The 25,264-nt window shown below is 38.9% G+C and overlaps 1 protein-coding gene across 1 annotated transcript in view; it reads right to left on the bottom strand.

The window, feature by feature from the left end:
- The window catches only part of RIOK1 (RIO kinase 1), a 623,754-nt gene extending 598,817 nt beyond the window's left edge, over positions 1–24,937 (bottom strand). Inside the window, exon 1 of the mRNA XM_044065411.1 lies at positions 24,723–24,937. Coding sequence (XP_043921346.1) covers positions 24,723–24,796 — 74 coding nt within the window. The 5' untranslated portion in view covers positions 24,797–24,937. The remainder of the gene's footprint in view (positions 1–24,722) is intronic.
- Between the last annotated feature and the right edge of the window lie 327 nt (positions 24,938–25,264).

Here is a 25,264-nt window from a genome sequence, read left to right as displayed (position 1 = left end):
TAGAGAAAGGCACGGTTAGGAATAAATACAGGAAATGCAATTAGTTATCCATTTAGCTAAAGTAACTTTGGAAACTGGATAACCCAGATGACTTGATGAAAAGGAGAGAAACAAGTGGTCTGATTTTCTGAATTCTTCCTTTCTGTGTAAACAGAAATGTAATTCTCTATGCAAATCCAGAAGATGTACCATGTATTCTCCTTTGTTTGGAAAATCTGGAAAGAAGACTGGCAAATTAATAGTTTGGTTAATTTTAGATTCAGAAGCCACTTTCGATAAAAAAGAAGGGATAGTCCATAAAGCAACCCTGTCTTTATGTGGAGCCTTTGATGAAGTAGCATGGAGTACAGAGATCCTTTTAGCAAAAGTGATAGCCACTAAAAAGGCCGTTTTCCAAGACAGGTATTTTAAGTCAGTTTTTGCTGACGGTTCAAAGGGTTGCTGAGTCAAACCTTGGAGTACCACTGTGAAATCCCACAGAGGTGATAGATCCTTTACTGGATGTCTAAGTGGGAAGGTGCCTTTTAACAAAACCTTACATAACAGCCAAACAATAGTTTTTGTCCCCTGCATGAAAATTTGATATGGCTGCTAGTTGTACTTTGATTGTAATAAAACCAGCACCTGCTTTGAAAAGAGAAGTTAGAAAGTCTAGAACAGCAGAGACAGGGGCAGTAAAAGGGCCACTGTTGTTTGTTGTTTCCCAAAGCCCAAAATGAAAATCCTTTCCATTTATTCGTGTAAATCCTTAAGGTGGCGCCTTTTTGCAAGGATAATAATATGGCACGTAAAGGGCAGGAAAGCCTGAGCTGTCTGGGTATTAGTGGTTCATAGGTAGGTACTAGGCTATCTGCCCGAAGGCATTTATAAGCCTAGCCAGAATGTGTTGGCTTTCGCCGCCCCCTTAGATTAGTTCCCTGTGCCTCTGTCCAGCAGAGCCATTGAAGTGATCCCTGGGGTAAACTTTCCGTTTCCCATCCACTCACCAAGGTTTCTCTTGAAGAGGGTTAGCGAGGAGCTCTGCCTAATGTGGATTGGAATCTTGTTCCAGACCATGGGAAGTCTCTGGGACAGGAGTCTATCCCTCCAGCACGTCCTATTTATTGTTGTGGTGAGGTTTAGATCCCTAGAGCGTGTGGCTTGAGTATGGTTTTCTTTAGCTGGAGCATGTCCATCAATTCTGGGTTGGACATGGCCTTGTATGTCAGGCAGAGATCACCTCTGAGTAGGCGATATGCAACCAAGTACAGCTGGAGTTTCTTCAGTCGAGCTGCATAGGGCATTTGCTTGAGGCCAGTGATCCTCTTGGTGAGGTACTTCTGTGGCCTTTCTAGTTGTTGCAGGTGTCTTGTAAGGTACATCCCAAATGGGGCATTGTACTCTATGATTGGTCTGATGAGTGATGCGTAGAGGGGCCCAATGACCTCTTTCGCTCTGGATGCAAACCCTTTTGTGATTAGGTGGACCACAAAGAAGGATTTTCTAACCACTTTGGCAATGTGATTATCGAAGGAGAGGTTACTATCTACTTGTGTCCCCAGATCCCTTATTATGTCTTCCATATTTAGGGGGCTACCACCTATATGATAGTTTGTGGGTACTTTGTTGTTCCAAAGGGGATGACTATGCACTTTTTGGCATTTAGCTTGAGGCCATGGTTTTGACACCAGGTATCGGTCTCAATGCGACCCTTTTGGAGGATGTCTGTGTCAGCCGGAGAGTCAATTGCAGCCCCTAGTTTGCAGTCATCTGTGAACTTGGTCAGCCATAGTCCTCCTGTGCATGCCTGTACCTTTGAGAAGTATATGTCGAACAGGAGGGGTCCTAGGCCTGAGCCCTGGGGAACACCACTTGTAAACAATTTAGAGTCAGACCTAGCTCTCGCAACTTGTGGGTTCTTGCCGTGAGCCAACTGGCAACCCATCTCATGATGTAGGAACTGGAGAAACCATGCGGTTAGCTTGTGGGTTGGGATCCTGGGAAGATTCATCCCAGAGAGTTGTGACAGAAGGTCTGGAGTTAGGTCCAGTATTTAGGGAAGATAACAGAGAGGAGACCAAAGGAAGGGGAACCACACCTGGCGAGAAGGAGGATGACCGAGCTCTTCAAAATTTGCTTTCTGTAAGAATTCTGAGATCAGAGATACTGGGGGACAGGCATAAAGGAGACTGGTTGGCCAAATATGGACTAGAGCATCTCTCGGTGACTCACTCTGAGGGGGGATTACTGCAAAATACCTGCAAAGAGGTTGCAGCAAGGTTGACCCCAATGATGGAAAATTTCCTCTGCCACTGATTATTTTCTGAGAGACCACTCGTGGGGCATCTGAATGGACCTTCTGAGTTTGACCACTAGAACTTTGGATTTACCCAGAACGTGCACTGCTACTAGAAAGCAGTTGGAGGAGATCACCCACTGCCACACTCATGTGGCTTCTCAGCAAAGGGGGTAAGATCAGGTTCCCCCCTATTTGTTGATGTACCAAATCACAGACATGTTGTTGGTTTAAACTGCAACAGTCCCTAGAGGAAGCACATCTTGAAATGCCTGCAATACTAAAAAGAACTGCTCTCATCTGCAGAACATTGATAACTGAACTGGTCTCTTGGGGGGGACAGTGTGCCTTGGACCATCCTTCCCAGTAATGTCCCCCACCCCAAAATGGGAGGCGTCCTTGGTCACTGTGGAAAATGGGGTAAATGTAATTTGATGAACCTGAGATCCAAGTGTGCCTACATGGTGAGAAGGTAAAGAATCTGGGTTATTGTGTTCAGATGTGCACCAATAAAATTCAGTCTCTGTACTGATCTCAGATTCAGTTTGGCAAAACTGGCTGTTATACCAGTTGGCAAAATTGACTGTTATACATAGTGTGTGACAAACACAAAGCAAATAGTCCCTGGACTGCTGTATGAGATGCATGGTTGGGGCGGTGAGAAGCCAGTTGTCCAGCTATGGAAACACTCAACATACTTTTAGTCTCAAATGAGCTGCCACCACTGCCATACACTTGGTAAACACCCTGGGGGCTGTGGTGAGTCCAAAGGGCAGGGCTCTGAACTGGTAGTTACTGGCTCCCAGCCGAAAGCACAAGTGTCTCAAGGAGCACCTGTCTATTCTGATGGGATAGTGCGTGTTCTGAATATCTGTGGAGCACATCCAAATTGTCCTTGCATAGAAACACTAGAATGGACTGAACCGTGACCATTCGGAACTTTGATTTCTTCAAAAACAGATTTAATTTGTTTAGATCCAGAATTGGCCTCAGGTCTTCTGTCTGGGTGGAACGTTGGGGAGCTTCTTTCTTTTTTTAAATCAGAATCTGGGAAAGGGTATGAAGTAATATCTGGATATTATTTTAGCACTAATTATTTTTTGTTATAGCAGCCCATGTTTCTGGGTGCAAGGACAAACGTTCCCCAAGTGCCTCCAGAAGTAGGCAGTCAGACAGCACTTCAGGAATGCTGAAAGGGCTTATCCAGAAAGGGATCTCGGAAACCCTGATTTTGCAGGCTTCCTCTGCCTCAAGGGCAGTGTCTTCTGTTTTAACGTCCTCCTCTGTCTCGGCAGGAGCTGTCTCCATGTGAGTCCTGGAAAGATCCCTGGGATTTGTGGAACCACATTTTCTTACCACTTCTCAGATTCTTTGAGGGGTAGAAAATGTAATTCTTAAGTCAGACAGGGCCTTTCCTTCTTGTTCACTGTGGGGAAGTGTTTTTTTCTCAGAAGGGCCAAAAATGGATATTCCATCAAAGGGAATACTGACAAAAGAAGAATTGAAAGGCTCTGCAAAGTCACATAGCAGCATCCAGCCATGTCTCTATACGGCAATGTCTGAACCTACAACCTATGAGGCACTTTCTGCTGTATTAGAGATTAACATCATGGACACAGTGGAAACTGACAAAAAAGGAGTGGTCAGCTGAGAAGATGATCTTTTGAAATTCTCTGCAGACATGGACTCAGAGAGAGTTAGTTTGATAGCCATTTTGTCAATTCTCTCTGTAGCCTTGTAAAGTGTGCCAGGTAGTTCTGGGACCTAAGGGCGAAGGTCACTGAAGCAAAGACTCACTTTCCAAATCTGTCCAGCACCCTAGACTCTCTGTTAGAGAGGGATTAGCAGAGGAACTCTGTTCTTCTAGCTCCATTCTGGTGGATGCGGCCACGACTATTGCATTAACAAGTACTCATTTGCTCCAGTGGGGTTTATCCTTTGGCGGGGCTAAAAACTTGATCAGGTGAAGAGGGATGGCTCCTTTCATGCCCAGCAACAGATGAGATCGATAAGCTCATCAGCTGGGGGGGGGGGGGGCACCCAAGATGTAGATGGGTCAGAACCAAAAGCCTACAGAAATACTAATCATCTGGAGAAGGATTGTCAGAAGACCAACCACCTTTTGTCTAAGGGTCTCTAATATGTCTCAAAGAAGACTTCATCAGGTGAAGATATGGGAGACCCTTCTCCTTCTTCAAAATCTGTATCTTCAGTGAGAGATTCCAAACGGGAATCTATGTGCCTCCTCCTGCATATTCTCTTGCAGTGAGGATCCTCAGGAGGATGTTCTGGGTAGGTGACAGCAGAGAGGGGAAGTTCTTCAGTGGGAACCGACTGGAAGCTAGGAAGAACAGGCTGTCCATATGGAGTAGGTCTGATGGAATCAGAGCTCTGAACCATAGAGAGATGGAAGGTAGGATCAAAAGAGGATGGCAGACAGGATCCCTAGAATGAGAAAAGACCTTTCCACCACCTCAAAGGCAAATAGACGCAATGAAGTTGTGGCGAGCTGCACCAAAGCGGAAAGGTCCAGCACAGGCAGATTACAATTACAGCCCCATCTATGCTTTGAGAAGGGAACCGGACCCAAGCTGTCTAATGACATGTCTCCAAGGGGCAATGATGGCTCCAACGTCAGAGTAGGCCCCAGCCCCACAGATCCAACGCTGACTCTTCAGCTCCGGGACATGTCACGATCTGAAGGCATAGGAGCAGAACTAGTCAGGGACACTGTCAGAGTGAAAGAGGTAACTCCCTTTAGATCTGACACCGGAACTGTCAGGACTGTCGGATCCTAAGGCTCCAAAACCAAAGATGTATTAGAGGAGGAGGAGATACAATTGTATGGGCAGTGGCAGGAAAGCTCACGGATCCAATGTGAGACGGAGCCGAGATGGCCCCCATCTGGATCTGAGCTCTGAGGAACTTTTGCATCATCCTACCTATATCTGCTTCAGAAAGACTCCTGGAGGACCTGATGGAGAATGTAGTGGATTAAGGTCTGGAATGCTTTTTAGGTGTCTGCATAAAAGGACTGTTGAGCCAAAGGAAGACAGTATCCACCATAAAACTGGGTTAGTGAGTCCTCGGCATGTATGACATGATAGGCATAGGATCAGACAGTCTCGTATCCATAGTCTTAGTAGGGCTAGAAGAGAAGAGAATAGGATCCAAAGACTTAGTGTCTGAAAGCTTTGGATCCACGGTTTGTTGTTTTGGATTCGATGAACTCAGATCAGAGGATTTCTGAATTTTTTGTGAAGGCTCTGACAAAGTTTTTGGAGACTTCGGAGGCAACCGTTTCCTGTGCTCCAAGGGAGATTTACTGGGGGTTTGAGCCCTGAAAAGGAAGAATTTGTAGGTGGCAGCAATCCCTTAAGAGCAAGTTTGTTATGCCTGTCGGCAATGGCTCTTGAATCGAATCCTGCACAAATAGAGCAGTTTGTGTTTAAGTTAGGTACTCCTACGCAGTAAACGCACCCCCTGTGGGCGTCCAAGTTAGGGATTTTATGCCCACTGGAAGTGCATTTTTTGAAACCTGTCAGCTTAACAGCCATAAAGAACAAGTTACAGAGAAATGGTATAAAAGAAAAAATAATTCCAATGGTAACAAAGAATACCTTGTTTGAAAAGGGTGGGAAGAAAAAGGGAAGAGAAACACCAACAATGGTGTTTCAAGAGAAAACTACTACCAGAATAGTAGATAAGGCCTGATGCAGAAAAAGCCGATAAAACCAAGAGGAGGTTCAAAAATGTAAAAATATGGGAAACAATTAAAAGGGAGAGAAAAATATGCCAAAAGGAAGGAGAAAATACACTTACAGTTATAATACAATTAATCAAATGCTGCAAGAGAAGATCCAATGTACGAGTGTGATGATGGCAAATGAGATCTGAGGTGCTGGGGATGGATTAGGGCATTATGGGTAGAGGGGAGAGCTTGAGAGTTGGAGCCAAAGTCTGAAATATGCAGCTGAGTCAGACAGGAGGATTAGATCCGTAACCCATTTGCTGAGGAAGAATGAAAAAGGACATCAGATCACACAGTTAAAGCACATTACAAACAATCTGCTACCTCTGACTCTGTAGCTCTTGCAATTCATATAAAGTTAACATAACTTTTTTTTCAATATACTCAGAAAAATAATTTATCAGTTTCAGCACACCTTGTTCTACCCATGACTGAAACTCTAAACTCTAGCAATATTTACAGATTCCAATTCTTATACATTTACTTCACAGTAACAAATGTATATGAGGAACAGAGAAAGCACGAGACAATGTTACAGATGTTCTGCAAAATCACAACCAGTTAAGTACAGTTCCTATTACATTAACCTCTCAACTGTCTCCGATTTTGTCTCTTATTTTTTGTCCTTTTCCCCATAACTAGAACACACCTGCAGCATGCACAGTTCATACCTTGGATGACCCAGACTACCGCAAACTAGCACAGAATCACTAAAGTCCTTTCGTACAAGGGCATTATTTAGAAATGTTAATACTTTTTTTTAAATAATGTCAAGGCATGATACCTATAATCCACTCCTGTGGATGGTTAAGGCAAGATTTAGATAAGTTTGGCTTTAGTTAATCACTCAGCCTTTCCTCATCATGATCACGCCATGCCAGTCATGGGTAAAACCATCCTTACCCTCACCCAGTCATGGATTATTGCTAAAACACCTTACATAGTATCAGCAGTGTGATGCTGTCCCAGGACACCTTAACCGTTTTGTCATACCGAACCCTAATAAGAACTAGTCTGGGGAGGCAGGAGGAGCTACGCAAACCTAAAAGTTGATGCAGAGGCATCGGGGTCAAGGGATGGTCAGCTGTGAGAGACAACAAGAGATAAAAAAAAAAAAAAAAGAGATTCCGATTTCCACTATAACAGCAGCTTTAAAGGCAAGCAATGACATTTTGTGACATCACCTCTCTCTCTCTCTCTCTATATATATATATATATATATATATATATATATGTGTGTGTGTGTGTGTATGTATATAAATATACACAATGCATATGTGTGTGTGTATTTGTGTGTATATATATATATATATATATATATATATATACACACACACACACACACACACACACACACACACACACACACACACATAAAACACACATACATCTGTGTGTGTGGTTCACCTCCTGAAAATAATAAAATGGAATTCATTATTTTTTTATCATCAACTGCCTTCTGAGTGCCCTAATCATTCTTGGTTTTCTCAAAGTTTCTGAATACCAAAAGTACAGCAACATGATCTGCATATATTAGTAGAAGGAATCTGAAAAGGAATACCCTTGGAACACACACAAAAATCAAATTGAGTCTTTTTCAAATAAACAGTCATGACATGAATACATACAACATGGGTAAACCAAATGTTACTTATTCATGAATCACATTAAAGCTTGTCATACCAAATAAAATATGAGGTGTTTGGTATCACAGCCAAAGAAACAATATCCGCAGATGTCAAACAGTTCCAATGTTGTACTAGTCTACACACAGGATTAACTAGGGGCTGTAAACATGTTCTAATATTTATTTAAAAAGAGCACATACCAGCTCCTAACACAATGGAAATTTTAGTATACTTGACGGATAACGATTACATTTAATTTTTTCTATAAGAAATAATACCTCAGCTACATTAGCATATGCTTGTACAGCTACAGACTTGCATAACTAGTCCAACCTGGGGTAAGCATTCATCCCTGCTAAGCAGTCCTGCGGTCTGGCTGCTCGTCGCAACTTATGTCTATTACCTGTGGGCTCCCACTCTCTCCTTCCCAGGAAAGACAATAACATCCACAAAAACTCTTTAGACCCACAGACAACACAGGAAAGAAAGAATATCTCCAGGGACCCGGTGAAGACTCCTACCCTCTCTGCGCCCCTTGGAATGACAATTCCCCTCATTAGAAAAAATACAAATTCAGTGTACGTAACCTTATTCTATGATGTTGTATTAATTTAACTATTTCTGTTTAGAGTTTAGTACTACACCCTACTAGCGTGCGATAGCAGCCATCTGCAGACCGCTTGTACCCCCAGTCTAACCACGCTCTTATAAATAAGTGTTCTCTTAATTACAAACTACTTTACCATTATTTTTCTGTGAAGGATTCTTCTCTGCTGTCATTTCCCCCTGTTGCCACTAGGTGGCACCCTATACCTAAAACATAACATACCTTACCTTATTTCACCTCTTTCATTCCAAACTCAATTAAAACCTCTATCGCTCAGCTATTATTACCCATTTTTTTCACTACCCTTTGCCTGAAACTCCTAAAATAACACCTGCCCTGCCCAACTTACATTTCTTCTGTTTTTACCCTGCAAACCCTCTTTAGCAATCACCTACCTCTAAACTGATTGTTTTTGCTGCTGTGTCTTGTCCATCCCTTAGCTCTACCCACTCCGTTTCGCCCTGCGGTCTCACTCTGCTCCCCTACCCTACCCCCAAATCCCACCCACCCCCAGAGCACCTAACCTTATATATCCATAGCCACACCTCCAACCAATAACCTACCTTATCTCATTAATCAATTAAATATTTTACCCCTGATTGGTTTTTGCCTTCCTCTCCCTATTTCCCCAGCAGCTCCACCCTTTCACTGGCCTACTCTACAACCCAAATTTGACCTGTTTATCCAAACCTATAAGCCTCACAATGACTAGCCCAGGCAGGCCAATACACTTTAAAGTAATCCTCTGGTCTGTATGTCTTACCTCTCTACTAATATCTTACAGCTTAAGCTACTATGACGTCCCAAGCTTTACTAGATTTCAACACCCTACAAGGCAAACAAGTCCATTCTCTCTTACAGCTTCTCACACCCATATTAACATATCATCATCATCATCATCCTGCCTTCTTCCACAATTTCACAGATTATCCCATACTAAATATTTCCAAATCAAAAAGGAATACACTATATTCTTTAAAGTCTTCAAAGTCTTCAACTTAAATATAATCTTCAACTAGGTCTACTTCAATACGGTGACATTCATCCAAACCCAGGTCACCGTAAACTCTCTCTTGATTGCGCAGCTTAAACAATAAAATTACACAACTTCATGCCCTATTAGACACCTATTCTTTTGACATCTTATGCCTAATTGAAACTTGGCTCAAACCCACAACTAAAAACAACAATATAATTCCACCGGCGTAGAACATACTCCGACTTGACCAACTAAATAAAAAGGGTAGTGGGGTTGCTTTACTGTTTAAATCTGAATTTAACATCACCTCAATAGACATTCATCCACCATCACCTTCAAATCTCGAGATTTTAACCACCAAGCTCCAAATAAATGCTAATAAATCCATGTACATTATTTGCTCATATATCCCCCCAGGAAATAACATTAACACTCTTGAAAATACCCTTAGCTGGCTCTCATTGACCCACCCACAGGAAACCATACTCCTTGGTGATTTTAATATTGACTGGAATGGTTGTACCGCTCCCAAACCTACTACTCATATAAACCTATTTGGCTTTCACCAAACCATGTCATTCCCAACCAGGACCCACAAACCTAGCAAGAAACAAACTACCTTAGATTGGATACTAGTTAACAGCAACCCCCTCAAGTACAAAACAGGCATACTTCCCAATGAAATTAGTGACCATTCCCAATGAAGCAATATTTAGAACAACACGTAACAAAAAAAATTCAACCCAGTGAACTTCCAAGCAGAGCTCAAAGCATGCAACTGGTCACCCCTAAAATGTCTGCTTCTTGATGAAGCAGTCTCTTTCTTTAACAATAAATTCCTGCAAATCCTTGATAACCATGCTCCCTCATGTACTGTCAGAACTAAAAATAAACCTGCTCAATGGCTCTCTAATGAGACTAGGCACAGCATTAGACTAAGAAATAAAATCTGGTCCAAATGGAGGAAATCAAAAAAACCCAATAGATCACCTAAACTTTAAACAGCTTTGAAATTCCACAACAAGAGCTATAGTCCTTGACAAAAAAAACTACTACCACAAACTCCCAACAATCCCAGCAGCAAAACCCACAAATGTTCTGATCAGGAATCAACAAACTGCTGCATCCAGGTCACTCCAAAACTCCTACCCCTTCTAACCTAACTCAAAGCCCTCCAAACATAATTGCTGACACTTTTAATAAATTTTTCTCTGAAACTGTCCAATCCCTAGCTAACACCTTACCACCTGCCACCACCTCAGAATCTCCTCCACTAACCAATCTACCCCAAACTTTTCATCTCCAGCCCGTTCCTACATCCTCATTCACACTCTACTTCTTACACTAAAACCATGTACACCATCAGCTGATCTCCTCCCAGCTGAATACCTGCAAACTGCAGCAGGAGAACTAGCCTACCCAATCTCCATCCTAATAAATAGATCCATTACTGAATCCTACATCCCATCTCTCTGGAAGATCTCACATATCATCCCCTTGCATAAGGGAGGAAACTCAAATGAACTCGCAAACTTCCGCCCTATAGCCCTTCTCTCACCCTTAACAAAAGTTATGGAGAAATGTATTCACAGTCAACTACTTCACTACCTCATTGAAAATAACCTATTAGCGCACTGCCAATACGGTTTCAGGCCTTTCCACAGCACTACCACTGCACTCCTATCCTTTACTGACTGCATTAATAAAAATAGAAATAATAACCTGCACTCTTCAGCCCTCTTTAATACACCTCTCCAAGACCTTTGATGTGGTGAACCACCAATTACTATCAAACATTCTCAAATCTCTTTCAATTGATACTCAAGCAGTTAAATGGTTTCATCCATACCTTGAAAACAGACAACTTGCAGTGCGCTGGGAGAACAACTTATCCTCCTAGCTTCCGATCACTCTTGGAGTCCCACAAGGATCTATTTTGGGTCCCAATCCTCTTTAGCATTTTCATTAATGATCTAAAAACCTCCCTTCCCCAAACCACCTGCATCCAATATGCTGACGATTCAACTCTAATCTGTCATGCTTCCTCTCCAACTGAACTCCAAAACAGGACACAAACAGTATTCACCTTAGTGGAAAAATGGTTCCACCAACGGTGTCTCCTCTTGAACCCAAAAATAAACAAAACTACTAGTGTTTACACCTACACTTAAGATCCCTCCACTCAATCTCTTACTTACCTCTAATAATGGTACTGTCATCACTCCCGACACTACCACTAAACTCCTAGGTGTAACTATAGATAATAACCTCAACTTTGACACACACATTAACCTAACTATTAAATCTGTAAATAGAAAACTTGGTTTCTTGTATAAGCTCAAACTCACCTGATTTCAACCCTCCTCTATGCCTCCCCCATATATACAAACCTAACCAAAAGCAATTTAAATAAACTGGCAACGTCTTACAACAACATAGCCAGATTTGCCACAGGTACCCCATTTAGAACCCACCACTGTCAAAATCTGAAACTACTAGGATGGCTGGAAATACAAAATCAACTACTCTACCAGCAACTCACCTTTATCCACAAAATCTTACACCACCCCACTAATACCCCTATACTCAGTAACCTCTTCAATCCTTATCAAAACCTTCCAACCCTACGTTCCGCAAATAGATTACAAGTAGCCACCTTAAAATCTAAAAACAAATCAGGTGACTGTCTGTTTTCTAACTCTGTTGGTAAAACATGGAACAAACTCCCATCTGAACTAACGTCCACCACATCCACCCACCTTTTCAGGAACCAATTAAAAATGTTCTTAATATCCCAATGCCCATGCAGCAAGTCTGACTGATACTATCTTCCCTTGCCTTTAGCTTTTTTGACATCAATTCTTCTACTTCTTCTACCTTTCTTTGGCTCTCTCTTCTAAAAATTATAAATAATTTGCTCTCTTCATACCCTTCATTACTGTGTCAATTTCCTCAACACAACATACTAACTAACTAATGCTTATACTTATCTATGATAAATGTTGCACCAAATGACTGAAACAAACATCTTCATAATGTTACCCTATTCTGCTTACTGCTGCTGAAATAACAACTTGTACATGAATGTATAGTTATCTAATTGTTAATGTAGAGTTATCTATCATCATAGTGTTACCCTATTTGCTTACTGCTGCTGAAAATCAACTGTACAAGATTATATAGTTATCTAATTGTATTTTGAAAGTATAGGTATCTTTCTGCATTTTGTATAAAATGTTTCTTTTCTCGGAGCTTTTCTCCTCGGGCCTCTATTGACAATGGACATATATCCAATTAGACTAGCCCGGTCAACAAATGTAAAATAAAATAAATAAATAAACAAATTGTAAGTGCATATGGAAATGCCACTTGTGTCTTTCGGCTTTTCCCGGTTAGGGGTCGCCACAGCGGAACTCCGGTCCGCTAATGATTGGCAGTAGATTTTTACCTGCCAAGTTGCCGGCCCTGACACACAACCTTAAACGAAGGTATGCCCATTGTCTCCACACAGAAGATGCTTTAGCTGAGAATCTAACAGGATGTCTTACTGTGAGGCGACAACGCTACTGCAGCACCACCACCGCAGTTTTGCATATGGAAATGCCACTAACAGTTACTATTTTACATAGTATATAACTCACATTATACAACGACCCCCCCCCCATTAATATTCCAAAATGTGCACGCTGATTGGTCAGCATGCACATTGTAAATCAGACGTATACTAATGGAAAAGGTCCAGTCGCCCAAACTTTTTCCATTAGTACAAGTCTTTTTTTTTCTTACAGAAACAGAGAAAGCAAGATCTCCGTTGCTTTTTTAGAAAGCGAGACAGCTTTAAAAAAAGTTCCGTTGCTTTTTTTAAAGCTGTCTCGCTATGTTAAACTCCTTTAACATTGCGAGACACTTTCTAAAAAGCAACGGAGATCTTGCTTTCTCCGTTGCTTCCACCCACAGCTCTGATGTACTGCGTAAGCATACGCATGCGCAGTACATCAGAACTGCCGCAGAATACCGGACAACTGCGGAAGGGCAGCAAGAAGGCATTATACAATACCATTATTTAAGAAAACTAAGTATTTTTTTTCTTAACTAATGTCACTGTACAATAGCAATAACCCACTTCTGGGTGTGGGTAATGCTGGATTTACCCACGGTTGTCTTTGTTTGGCCACGGGCTTCACCCTCATGACCAAACCATGTCAACCATGCGTAAATCCAGCATTATCCCACACCCAGGTGTGGGTTATTGCTTAAATAACACATGAATGTATTCATGGTTATGGGACTCTTCAGGCATCCTTCATACAAGTGAGCTGCCTTTAGCAATCTTAAATATGTTATCTAAACTGAGAGTTTTACACATCTTTAAGGACAAGTTAACCAAGTCCTGCATGACATATTATGTATTTCCTTGCAACTACACATAATATGATAATTATCAACCTACTACTTTTTTTTTTTTTTTAATGGAAGACTTTTTACGTTTGGGAGACCTCACAGACAGAAATAAAGGATAATCAGGTACGTTCTACAAAACCTAAAAAAATGTACCTGATTATCCTTTTATTTTGTCTGCCCCAACTCTCCCAAACACAAAAAGTCTCCCGGTTTCTTCTTTCTTTTTTTTTTTTTATATATAATTATTATAAAAAAGAAGAAGCAACAGAGGACTTCCTTTCTCCACTGCTACCTCTTCACAGCACTGATGTACTGCGTAAGCATGGGAAAACAAGTCCCATACGCATGTGCAGTACATCAAAAAAAGCCCTGGGATATCAACAAGACATGGAAGGGCAGCACGGACGTGTTATACAAAGACATTACTTAAGAAAAGTATGTTTTTTTTTTCTTACATAATGTCATTGTATAATAACAATAACCCACGGCTGAGTGCAGGCAATGCTGGATACATTGGGTAAATCCAGCATTACCCACACCCAGCCGTGGATTAGTACTTAAGTAATTGATTCCGTAGCATTCTAATGTACCAGCCCAATTATGGGCTTTAAGTATCAAAAAGAATAGAGTTAACGGCCAGCAAAGTTAGCAGAGTGACGTTAAGGAGGAATCCTACAGCAAAGAAAAAAAAAATCTTGCCAAAAGCTTTGTAGACAGGGATTACACTGTGCCTTATGTACAAACTTCCAGTACAGTAGATAGAGATGACAGAAGTATGGTCGTAGTCTTGCTTTTTAACTTGTACACAGATAAAAATGTTATTAGAAACAACTGGAAATTTTTAGTTGGGTTTAATGCTGTTGCGAATATTGTAGGAACATCCCCCACACTTATTTTGTAAATTAACAGTTGAAGTTGAGTTATGTTCAAACAAAAAAAAATGTCCAGATGTGCATGTTGTAATTAGTGCCAGTTTTTAAATATAGGATCTAAATTCTTAGTTATGAGTGGGAAACAATATGAAATTCCATGTTCTTTTAACTACTGGTTCAAAGTTGTTTTTTTTATGTTGCCATATGCACCTACTGTTCAGCATTTCACATGGGCAGAATCATTACAAAAATACAATGAAGTACTTATAAAAACATGTGTGCCATATAAACTCATTCTCTGAAACTGGGAACCTTAACATTGGTGTTCCACAGAGTCTAGTATTACGACGGTCCAAACCTACCTGAACAGTCCAAACAAGATCTCATGCAGATTTCACTGAGCTTTGCACTTGGTTCAAAAGCAACAAACCCCTGAACTCCAAGAAAAACAAATGCTATGATCTTCTTTACCCCACAATAACGTGCCTCCTGTACTTCTGTCAAAGACATTAAATGCAGCTTTACACCAAATGTTTCTCAACAAAAATATATTGTGCTGACTCTTGAGCCTTCACTTATTTTTTTCTCTTCACACTGACATTATCACAACTGATGTTTCACTCCCAATTTAAACCATGCTAGTGCATCTTTCATCTGCAGCTCAGTCAGCTATAGCCAGAAATGTCTGAATAACTAAACTGGAATATATCCTTCCTCATCTCTGCTTACGCACTTCCCAGTACTCTAACAAACTGGGAAATTATAAAAAGACAAAAATATGCATATCTGTTCTACTTGTCAACTACAACCTTCAAAATAATTTAAATTGGTTACCCATTATCAAAAGAGATTCTACTCAGCATTCACTTATTTATTTGGGCTACCGCACATCTCAGAAAAGACTGCTACTGAGAAAAGAGCAAAATTACTCCCTCTCTAGCAGTCAAGATGATCCACTTACTCTTACAAAACTAAACAATTACTGCACAAAGTGCTTTCCCCAGATTAGGTCCAGCTTTCAGAAACCACCTACCAAACAAAGTAGTAAACAACCAAACTCTGCAGGCATTCAAACTGCTCTAAATAATCATCTAATGAAATACTCTACATGTATTTTCTTTCTTTACGCAGGCTAAATGGTATACAAGTTCCTCCTAGGTCAATCATTTAATCATATATTTACTTGTGTTAACTGCTCAAAATAACCTTTCTCATCATTTCCCATATTTTATCTTTTTTGTGCTGAAATTTTAAAAGGTACTTTTTTGATTGTGACTGAAAAGTATCAGACCAATTCACTTACCCAGTTATCAAATGGAGAATAAATAAACTTGAGCAATGCATTACACAGGCATTTGAAGTGTCTTAAGTCTTGGATTATTTGTATAACAATTTGAGAAGTGGCGATGATAAAACAGGAGTTGAAATATAGATGGCAGATGAGGTTGGATACCTATTATTCATCAGACATCAATTAAATGTTAATTTTATTGAGTTTTGAACAATTAATAATTAAACACATTTTGCAATTACACATATTACCCGGTTTAAGACAGTTAATAAAGTGGTCAATAACTTGTTTTATTAAAAGTAAATATTTTTTTAGAATGTTCCTCATGATTAATAATGTATTTAAATACACTGTCAATTAAGTAATCTCACAGTATGAAGAAGTCCGTTAGAGGAAAGCACTTATTGTGAGCTTAATAAAACCCTTCCTTTTGTTCCTTTAGCACACAATTTAAAGAAAATATGGCTAATTTCATCTAGACATGTTCTGTACAACGGAGCACAAGAAAAAACATATTTTTACATAGATTAGTCAACCTGTATTAATACATGCAACCAAAAGCATATAGACATCCAAAGAATAAATACAGAAAGGCTTGTTATCTTTTTCTAAGGTGGAAGAGATTTTAAAGCATTAAACACAACATGCCAACAGTTTACACACTAGCAGGGTGTGAATTAACATCTCCAGCAGTTCTACCAGTATCTCAGAACACTGCTAACCTGTAACAGCTGTTAAGGAAAATACTGATTACTTTTGGCCAAAAATGATATCCCCCCCCCATGATACCCCCCCCCCAATGTCATCACAAAGGAGATGCAGACTTTATTAGGGTTATGATAGTGAAATATAGTACAAGTAGTAGCGAAGTAGTAAAGATTTTGCAAAGAAACTGGAGTGGAATATTTGAAGTGTTTGATCTAACTGAGACCTTAGGTATTTATCCCAAAGTCATTTACAAAAACGGAAAAAAAATGAAAAACTACTTTGGAGACCAACACAAAAAAGGTTTTAGATAGGGGTAGGAATGTTAAGGGTATGAAAAAGCGTGGTGCTTTGTCAATGCTGCAGATTTATTTACGTGGATAAGACTGTGGTAGGGAACTACACAAAAGTTATATCACAAATAGTAATTTTGACTGTAGTAGAAAATGGGTAGTATATGATGCAATGTGCCTTTCCTGCCCTGTACTCTACATTGGAAAGACAGAACCAGTGCTAAAATAAAAAAAAAAAAAAAAAAGGATATAACAGTGTACTTATGCCATTAAAAAGATGACTTTAAAAAGCCTTAAGCAAACATACGAGTGTATTTAGCAACTACAAGAAGTTTTTATGTTTTGTTTTGGAAAAGATAGTTAAAAACACCAGAGGTAGGAACTGGGAAAGTGATTTGGAAACTAGAAAACTTTACCGGCAGGTATTGCTGGACACAACACAGTATCCAGGTATCAAGGACAACTTAGTATGTTGTCTCTTAAGGAAAACAAAGTTTAGGATATATAGGAGGTATATTTCTTGAACTCATTCTGTTGAACTGCAATTTTGTGATTCAACATAATGATCATGTTATTGTTTTTACTGACATTTTGTTTGGAGGGTCAGAGTCACAGATAATTGAAATGAGATGATTTTATTGGCTGTTTTTTAATTAAGTTCACTACTTAAAGGAAAGCGGAAGGTTGCATGTCATTTTGATAAAGTTCCAGTTTTAGTGACGTGACGGGATTCCTAAGTCATCTGTTTTTGTTTGTTTTTGGTATAAACACGGGCTATGTAACAGCCATACATAATAAAGGCCTTCACTTGCTCAAAACACACATTTTAGGTTTACAACCTATTTGATCCTTAAGTTCCAGCTGGTAAAGATTTTATCTTCTTTTGAGCAGCTCAAAAAACGTAGATGCAGCTTGACATTTTCATCACTAAAGCTATTTGATTGATCCTTTTTGGACCACTCAGTCTCACCTACATAATGCTATCCATTAGTTGCCACCCCTTTTCAAACTGCAGAAGCAACTGTAAACCTTCTGCAAGTGAAAAAAAAAACAGAGACAAAGTGAAGATTATCAAGATTCTGTGTAAGGGATTATCACATTGCTTATTAGATCAGATGGGCTTGTTCTCAAAACCACAGTTCAGGATTGTCTTAATAATTGTGTCAAATTACAGTCAATGAAAATATTTTGAACAAATCCAAAATCTCAAAAAGCAATTCTATCTAAAAAATTATTACAAAGCAAATGCGAAGAAACTATATTCTCCAAATTTCTCTATTAGCCTTCTTCGTCATGTTCATACTGCACAGACTGTTTTGCTTGAATTTCTATTATATATAATTCATGCTACGAATCCCTCATTTTCTGAGTCCAAAAGGTTTGCAAAGTATTCGGGATGTGGTAATAGTCCCTCCAAAATGTTGGGAAACTTACTGAACATAAAGTAATAAGATTAGCTGAAATCATGAAGGCTTTTCTTACTCTCAAATGAATCTTATTACGAAAATATTTTTTAACCTTAAGAAGAAATGTATTTCTCAGCCAATCTTCACATTACAGAAAACATGACAAATACATAAATGCATTTAACCCAAACATATCCACAAGAATCTCACTGATTAAGTTATCCACTTACTAAAACAAAGACTGCAGAAGCAATAAATAATTTAAAATTAAGCAGGGTCCTAGGCTCCAATGGCCTTTCCCTACTCTTAAGTGTTCCCTCTCCCCAATTCTTGTTAATGTTTAAAATCATATTAGATATTAAAGAAAACCTTAACTAAACAACTCAAGAATCATTTTCTTAGTTAAAAACTATAAGACCACCCCCCTAATTAAAATCCATATCAATGTCAATTTTAGCCAAACTATTAAAATTCAAGTCCAGTTTATGGAATGTTGTGACAAAAAATATTATGTTAGAACTGATTTTTTTATCATAACATTCAAGATCTCAGGCAAAAGACCATTTCTGCCCTATGCACAAGTAAAGCCTTCAGCAGGATATGTATCTGTACCTTTTTAAGCAGATGGTAAAATATGATTTTTTTCAATCCAATGTTTTTTTTATTTTTGTTTTTCTAATCTAAATGATTCAACCTCCATCATCCTTCCTATAAGTTTTCACATCTCACCTCCATTAAAATTAATGATGGAACTTATCAGGGATGCCCACTTTCTTTTATTAAAATCCTAGAACCATTCTGATAACACTGTGAAGCACTGTTTGATCAATGGGATAAGATGTGCCAACATCTATACTAAAATCACTTCCTTTAAAAATAATAATGTAATCCACTTTGAAAATCACAGTAAAGTATCAAACTATAAACTCAACCAAGAAAAAAATTTGTTTCCAAAACAAACAGTCCACATTGTTATATATAAGCCTACTTCTAATGAGATAAAATAGGTGTTTAGTATAAAGATGATTTAAGCTCATTTAAATCAGATTGCTGTGATTAAAGTTCAGATTTACCCATCTATCTGGGCAAAATTTAAGTTTAACTCAGTGTCTAAGGCCACTGTTATAAAAATGAATAGTTTTCCAAAAATTATTCTACCTCTGCAGCAATACTATTATACATATTTCTTCAGCTTACTTTAAAATATTTAATCAAGTCATTTCCTCCTTCTTATACAGTAATATTTAGCACTGACCAGAAAAAAGCTGATGGATCCTGGGGCTAAAGGAGGTCAGAAAATCCCAAATATAACAAAAGAAAAAAAAATAGTATATTGTTTCAAAGATGATCACACTTTCTGATAATTTCAGTACAGATGCAGATGCTACTTACCCAATAAAATTCCCTCATGGGTGACAGCGATTAGGTCAACTACACCTGAGCTGGGTATTAACCATTAATCTATTCCCTTCCTTTAAAAGTCATCCTTTTAACACAGTAAATTATGATCTGTAATTGGATTTCTGATCTCATATAATAAAACAAAAGTTGACCAAAGTTTAGGTCTTATGCCAGAGTTTAATAACTACCAATCTACAGCTAATAAAATATACAGCTATATTAACAGTTATCCATTAACTATAAAGGGCCTCCTCATGCTACAAAACAAAATACTTTACACATTTTTTAACAATTATACAATAGAACCAACTGTGGATCTAGCTATAGTGTATAAACTGAAATCATAATCGTATCCAAAATTAAATTTGACTTCCAACGAGACTCTAAACAAAGTTAAATTGCACACAGTAAACTAATATCTGATGAACATCAATTTAAATACCACATTTCCTTGATGCACAATTCAGTGATCAACTTACCTTGTTTTGCACCTGCTCAATCTTCTAACAACTGGTCAAATCTGTTCCAACAACTGGACAAATCTACTTTGTATCCATGTTTTAAAAGCAGAATGGAACAAGTGTGGCCAACAGCCCACAAATAGATACCTTGTGGAAATGAACCTCCTATGAGCCTATTAATAATTCACAGTTCCAAACAATCTGTATTATACCTCTCACAAGTCAGCTGCTCTTGTGATTCCAATCTCACCTTTCTGTACCTTTTGTCAAAACAAGCTAGCAGTCCCTCTTCATATTTTGGAGCATTCTAAAATTCAGTCAGTTTGGGCTTTACTCTGTTTCTCTTTAAATGAAATACAAGGCTTGCAAACCAAATTGAATTTGGAAATTTCCGTTTAATATCATCCCCCTCATCATCATTATCACCTTTATTATCATTACCATTATTGCTGTCGACTCACAGTAAGACGCTGTCCGGTTCGATTCTCAGCTAGGGCGTCATCTGCATGGAGACATGTGTGAAAGGGCATACCTTCGTTGAAAGCTGTGTATCAGGGCTGGTAACTCAGCACGTAAAAATCAACTACCAATCATTAGCGGACCAGAGTTCCGCTGTGGCGACCCCTAACCGGGAAACGCCGAAAGACACAAACAAAATTGTGAAACAGAAAATTCATAAAGTAACCAATTCCCTGTATGGCTTTTCACTGAGGTTTTGTATCCTGATCCAAAAATGTCCTCATAAGTAGGATAAAACACAGCTATACAAATTTACGAAGCCAACTGTCTTTTGATCATCCAGCATGAAAACAAGAACATTACTCTTTTACCATTAGCTACGTTGCCTCCTCAGCCTTTATAATCATTTTAAAATAACCCCACTTTCTGGCATACTACATAGTCAAAACAAACTGCTGTATGACAAAAGTATGATTTTCTTACGTTACACTGCCTTTAAAATTACACATATGGTTATTATTCATTTTTGTTACAAAAAACTTTTAATGAAATATGCTTATGTAAAAAGTTGGAAGTGTTTTCTTCAACTGTACAGTGAAGCAAGGAGCTGTCAAAGGAATTCATTAAAAAGGAACACTACAGAACTGCCAATAGTTCAAAACTAAAACAAACTGTTCACAGCAGCTGGTAACAGTAAGTTAACTAATGTAAAAATGACTTGTATTAAAATTCGAGCATACAGCTGCTGCAGGAAAATGCAACAGAACAGCCAAAAACATCACTGATGACTATAGAAAAACAGCCTTTGGGCAAAACATGGTATTTTCCACCAGGAGCTACACTCACAGCTGAAAGTTTAAAGATATTTTTGCAAAGGAAAGTCAAATACAAAAGGCACACTTTTCTGACAAAAAGGAAGATAACAAAAAACTCAGACAAATCAGTTGCTCTGAACTGTTTCGTGGGCTAGGGCTCAACTTATCCTCAGTTTTCAATGTCTCCACTATTGGCTCCCGAAAAAAGAACTCCCTGCAAACAAACTGAAGGCAAAATTACACCAAACATTTGTTTTTCCAGAGAGGAAAGTCCCACTTAAATCACTCAAATGGGGGGAGGGGGGCTTTACCTGCATATGACCCTCATTCTTACATACCAAGATGAAACTCAGCTTACAACTGTGATTTCACTAACCGCAAAAAAAACTGCAAGCTACATTTTGGGGAGTTTGCTTCACGCCATATTCTGTTGGTTAATTAGAATCTGACCACATGCATCTATTCCATTTTCTGTATCTGCTGCACCAGTGAATCTCTTTCCATCCCTTCTCAATTCTGTAAGTATATTCACTAATCATCAGCCACCCTATTCCCAAACAAGCAAAAGACTAAAAGACAAATGTTAGAATTACAGCTAACTGTATTAGAACCCAGTTCTGACCCTTGCATAATTTACAATGACTTAAAATAAAACAAACCTACCCCTAGTAGGTAAGAAATTCACCCATAATCCAACTTTCCAACACTTGTTTGACTCTTGGAATGGAATAAATCACAATGTGACCTCAGGCTCACTCACACCTTCACATATGTATATCTAAATCCAAGAACAGATCTGGTGATTCGTGTTTTTCTGTCCTTGTTGGCAAGCCCTGGAACAGACTTCAACTTGAAATGTGACAGGTTTCCTCCAAGTATGCATTAGACCTCATTACACAGACTATTTCCACATTGAATGTACATGTTTCTGCCTGTAAAACATGTATTCTGGTTAGAATTTTTTAATGTACTCATGTTATGCTGCCTGTGCCTTTTAACTGCTGACACAGAAACTAGTCATTTACAATAACAGTTTTTAATGTTTCCCCCTTGGTAAATCCTTCTTTCTGATGTTCACTGTGCACCGACTGCTCTGCTTGAATTTCTGTTATCATTTATAATTGTAGCAACAGTGAAGAAGGAACCCTGACTGCGACCCAAGCAAGTCAGGTTTGATTAGGGAATCCAATCTGTGAGGAGTCAGCAAGAAGGATAGCAGTGAGTGGTATACTTGCCAGCCCACTTCTCCCAGGGAAAGGGGCAGAGTATTCGGCTGACTAATAGCTCTTGGTGAAGACCAAGGACTCTAGCCCAGTAGCAGGTACATATATAACGCATGTTCAACATCAGGTGGGGCAGTAGGTATGGCATAACAAAATGCCCTCTGCAGCTGTCAGGAAAGTGCCACACTGGGACACCCTGGAGACTTTTTCCAGCTTGTACATTCCAATTCTGTGAGGGACAAGTTGGAAGACTAACACAGAATGTCAGTGTAGAAGATCAAGGAGAGTCTCTGGGACATCAAGAAACTGACTCATTCCATTTCTATAATCTGATTCAGATTTCTATTATTTTTTTTCACTATACACTGAATCATGTAAGCTCGCTAACTGAAATTATGTTTAACAATAGTTCCTGAAACTCCAATGAACACCCTTGTTGGTCCAGTGGAAATGACACCAGTATGGTATGCTAAAGATGATGGACTTAAGTCCCAAATAAGAGCTAACATTTAGTCTGGACATTAGCCTGGAAGATTAAGGCTATGAGCTTTTAACAAGCTACTTCCTGTGGTCATACCTCTCAACTGTCTACATTTTTGCAAAATGCCCAGGTTTTTACCTGTTATTTTTTTGGTCTATCCCTCATGAAACGTATGTTCTCTGACAAATCACCAAGGATCAGTGTCACTAAATAATAAAAAGACATTTTAGTTTCAGACTTCATATCCTTCAGAAAATGCATGTTACTAAAAAACCTTATAGTATATCAACTTTCTAAGTTGATAAAAGCAATATTTAAAATTGTCCCTATTTTTGAGGCTCTGTTCCCCCATTATTTCTAGTGTTGTCCAGATTACTTTCACTTACAGGTTGAGATGCTTACCCGTGGTACAAGTTTTGATTCCTAAAGCATTCTCTTGCCTACTATGTGACCACGATCAAGTCACTTAACTAGCCAGAGTTTTGGGAATTTGAGCTAGGCTTCTTAATGAGCTACTCGACTGCATGCCTAGTAAATAACTACCTATGAATACATGAAAATTGGTACTGAACAGTCTGATTCCAAGTCGCCAAACGAAAATGTGTACATGTTCCCAGTAACATGAACGTAGCCGTATTCCGAATTTCATTCTGCTCTCAAGAAGTAGAACATTTGTAACTTCTTCAGCAACAGGTAACTACGCCTTGCACTTATAAACTATGGCAGCAATACACAACATTCTTGATTTCTGAAACACACTTACAACAAATGCAAACAGCAAGGGAATCAAACACAGTCAGTATCATCTCCACGTTCAGTCACAAACAGGAACCCCATACCTCTCGACCTCTTAAGAGCAAGAAATCTGGAAAAAGCCATAAATAAAAGTTGGGCAAAGGCCCCAAAATAGGGACAATTTTTAAATATTGCTCTTACAGACTTAGAAAGTTGTTTTGCATTACCATGAATTTTCTGAAGGATATTAAGCCTGAAACTCAAATGTCTGTCATTATTTTCTAACTGCAATCTGTAATAAAGTTACTACTAATTTGCCAGAAAACCACAAGTATATGAAAATAGACTAAAATAGGAGGCCAAAATCTGGACATTCTGCGAAAATCTGTACAGTTAAGACGTATGCGCCCCCCCCCCCCAATCAGCTAATATTTAAAAAGGTGCAACTCCAAAAAATAACATAATCACTATCAGTGGCTGTTCTGTTTCTAAAAATGTTCTTCTCCTAGCTCTGAGGACGGAATGGTCTTATCTATGTTGAAGACATTAGTTTACTGAATTGTAGGCACTTCAACTTATTACTCCAACAAAAGCTCAACGTGCTCAACTGACTACAAAGCGTATGTCTGGCTGTGAATTTCACTATGATTAAATAGTTACAAAGCAACTTTAAGAATCAGTAGTTCTGACAAAACTGCCGACATACGTAAAAGAAAGACTACTGCGACTACATAAATCTCTTACGATCATACAAGTCACTCATTGACGTTTTGCTGCCCTGACATTTAAATGTTGTAGACGGGATCTGTCACAACCCCATATGTTTTGTCTTAACATTAAAAAGGTCCCCACTGATCACTTACTTCTAAAGTAGTATCTTATACAGAGTTTCAGGCTTGGACTAGTAAACAAAGCAGTCTTGTCAGTGTGTAAAATTACCTTTCTGTAAAATCTGCGTCCTCAAATTGACCAAGAACGGCGCCGGAAAGTAAATCGTCTTTTGTACTACACATAATGGCAAAAGTGGGAATGACACTTATTATTTACTACCTATGTACTAACCTAAAACTCAGTAACTACATAATATTTCAAACTGCACATGGATTACAGTGCAAAGTATGGAATATCGCGAGGGTCAAACTTCTTCCGTGTAGTCTCTTCTTGCTCTTGTCAATTTACTTTCGTTATTACTTCGAGCTGACCCGAAAGCAATTGATGTTGGCAACAATTTCTTTACAGGCCTAGAGGTTCAGCTACAGTTATTCTTATCAAGCGTATTCGGTACATTTATGATTTTAGAAATCTTGGTAAATTAGAGGTATATTTATTTATTGATATTTGTTTACGGTACCGGAGAAAGTCCGACTGAGCAGAAGCCCTTTTTCAGCGGAGGCCCGAGGAGGAAAACTCTAATTTACTGCAAAATATTTTAAGAACAATAACTGTACAATCTTCAAAACTAAAACAACATTTGCACTTTA

The sequence above is a fragment of the Protopterus annectens genome, chromosome 3.part0 (genome assembly GCF_019279795.1).
Source record: "Protopterus annectens isolate FY-2018-M chromosome 3.part0, PAN1.0, whole genome shotgun sequence".
NCBI lineage: Eukaryota > Metazoa > Chordata > Ceratodontiformes > Protopteridae > Protopterus > Protopterus annectens.
Note: the sequence above shows the minus strand (reverse complement) of the source record. Positions and strands in the feature narration are given on the sequence as shown.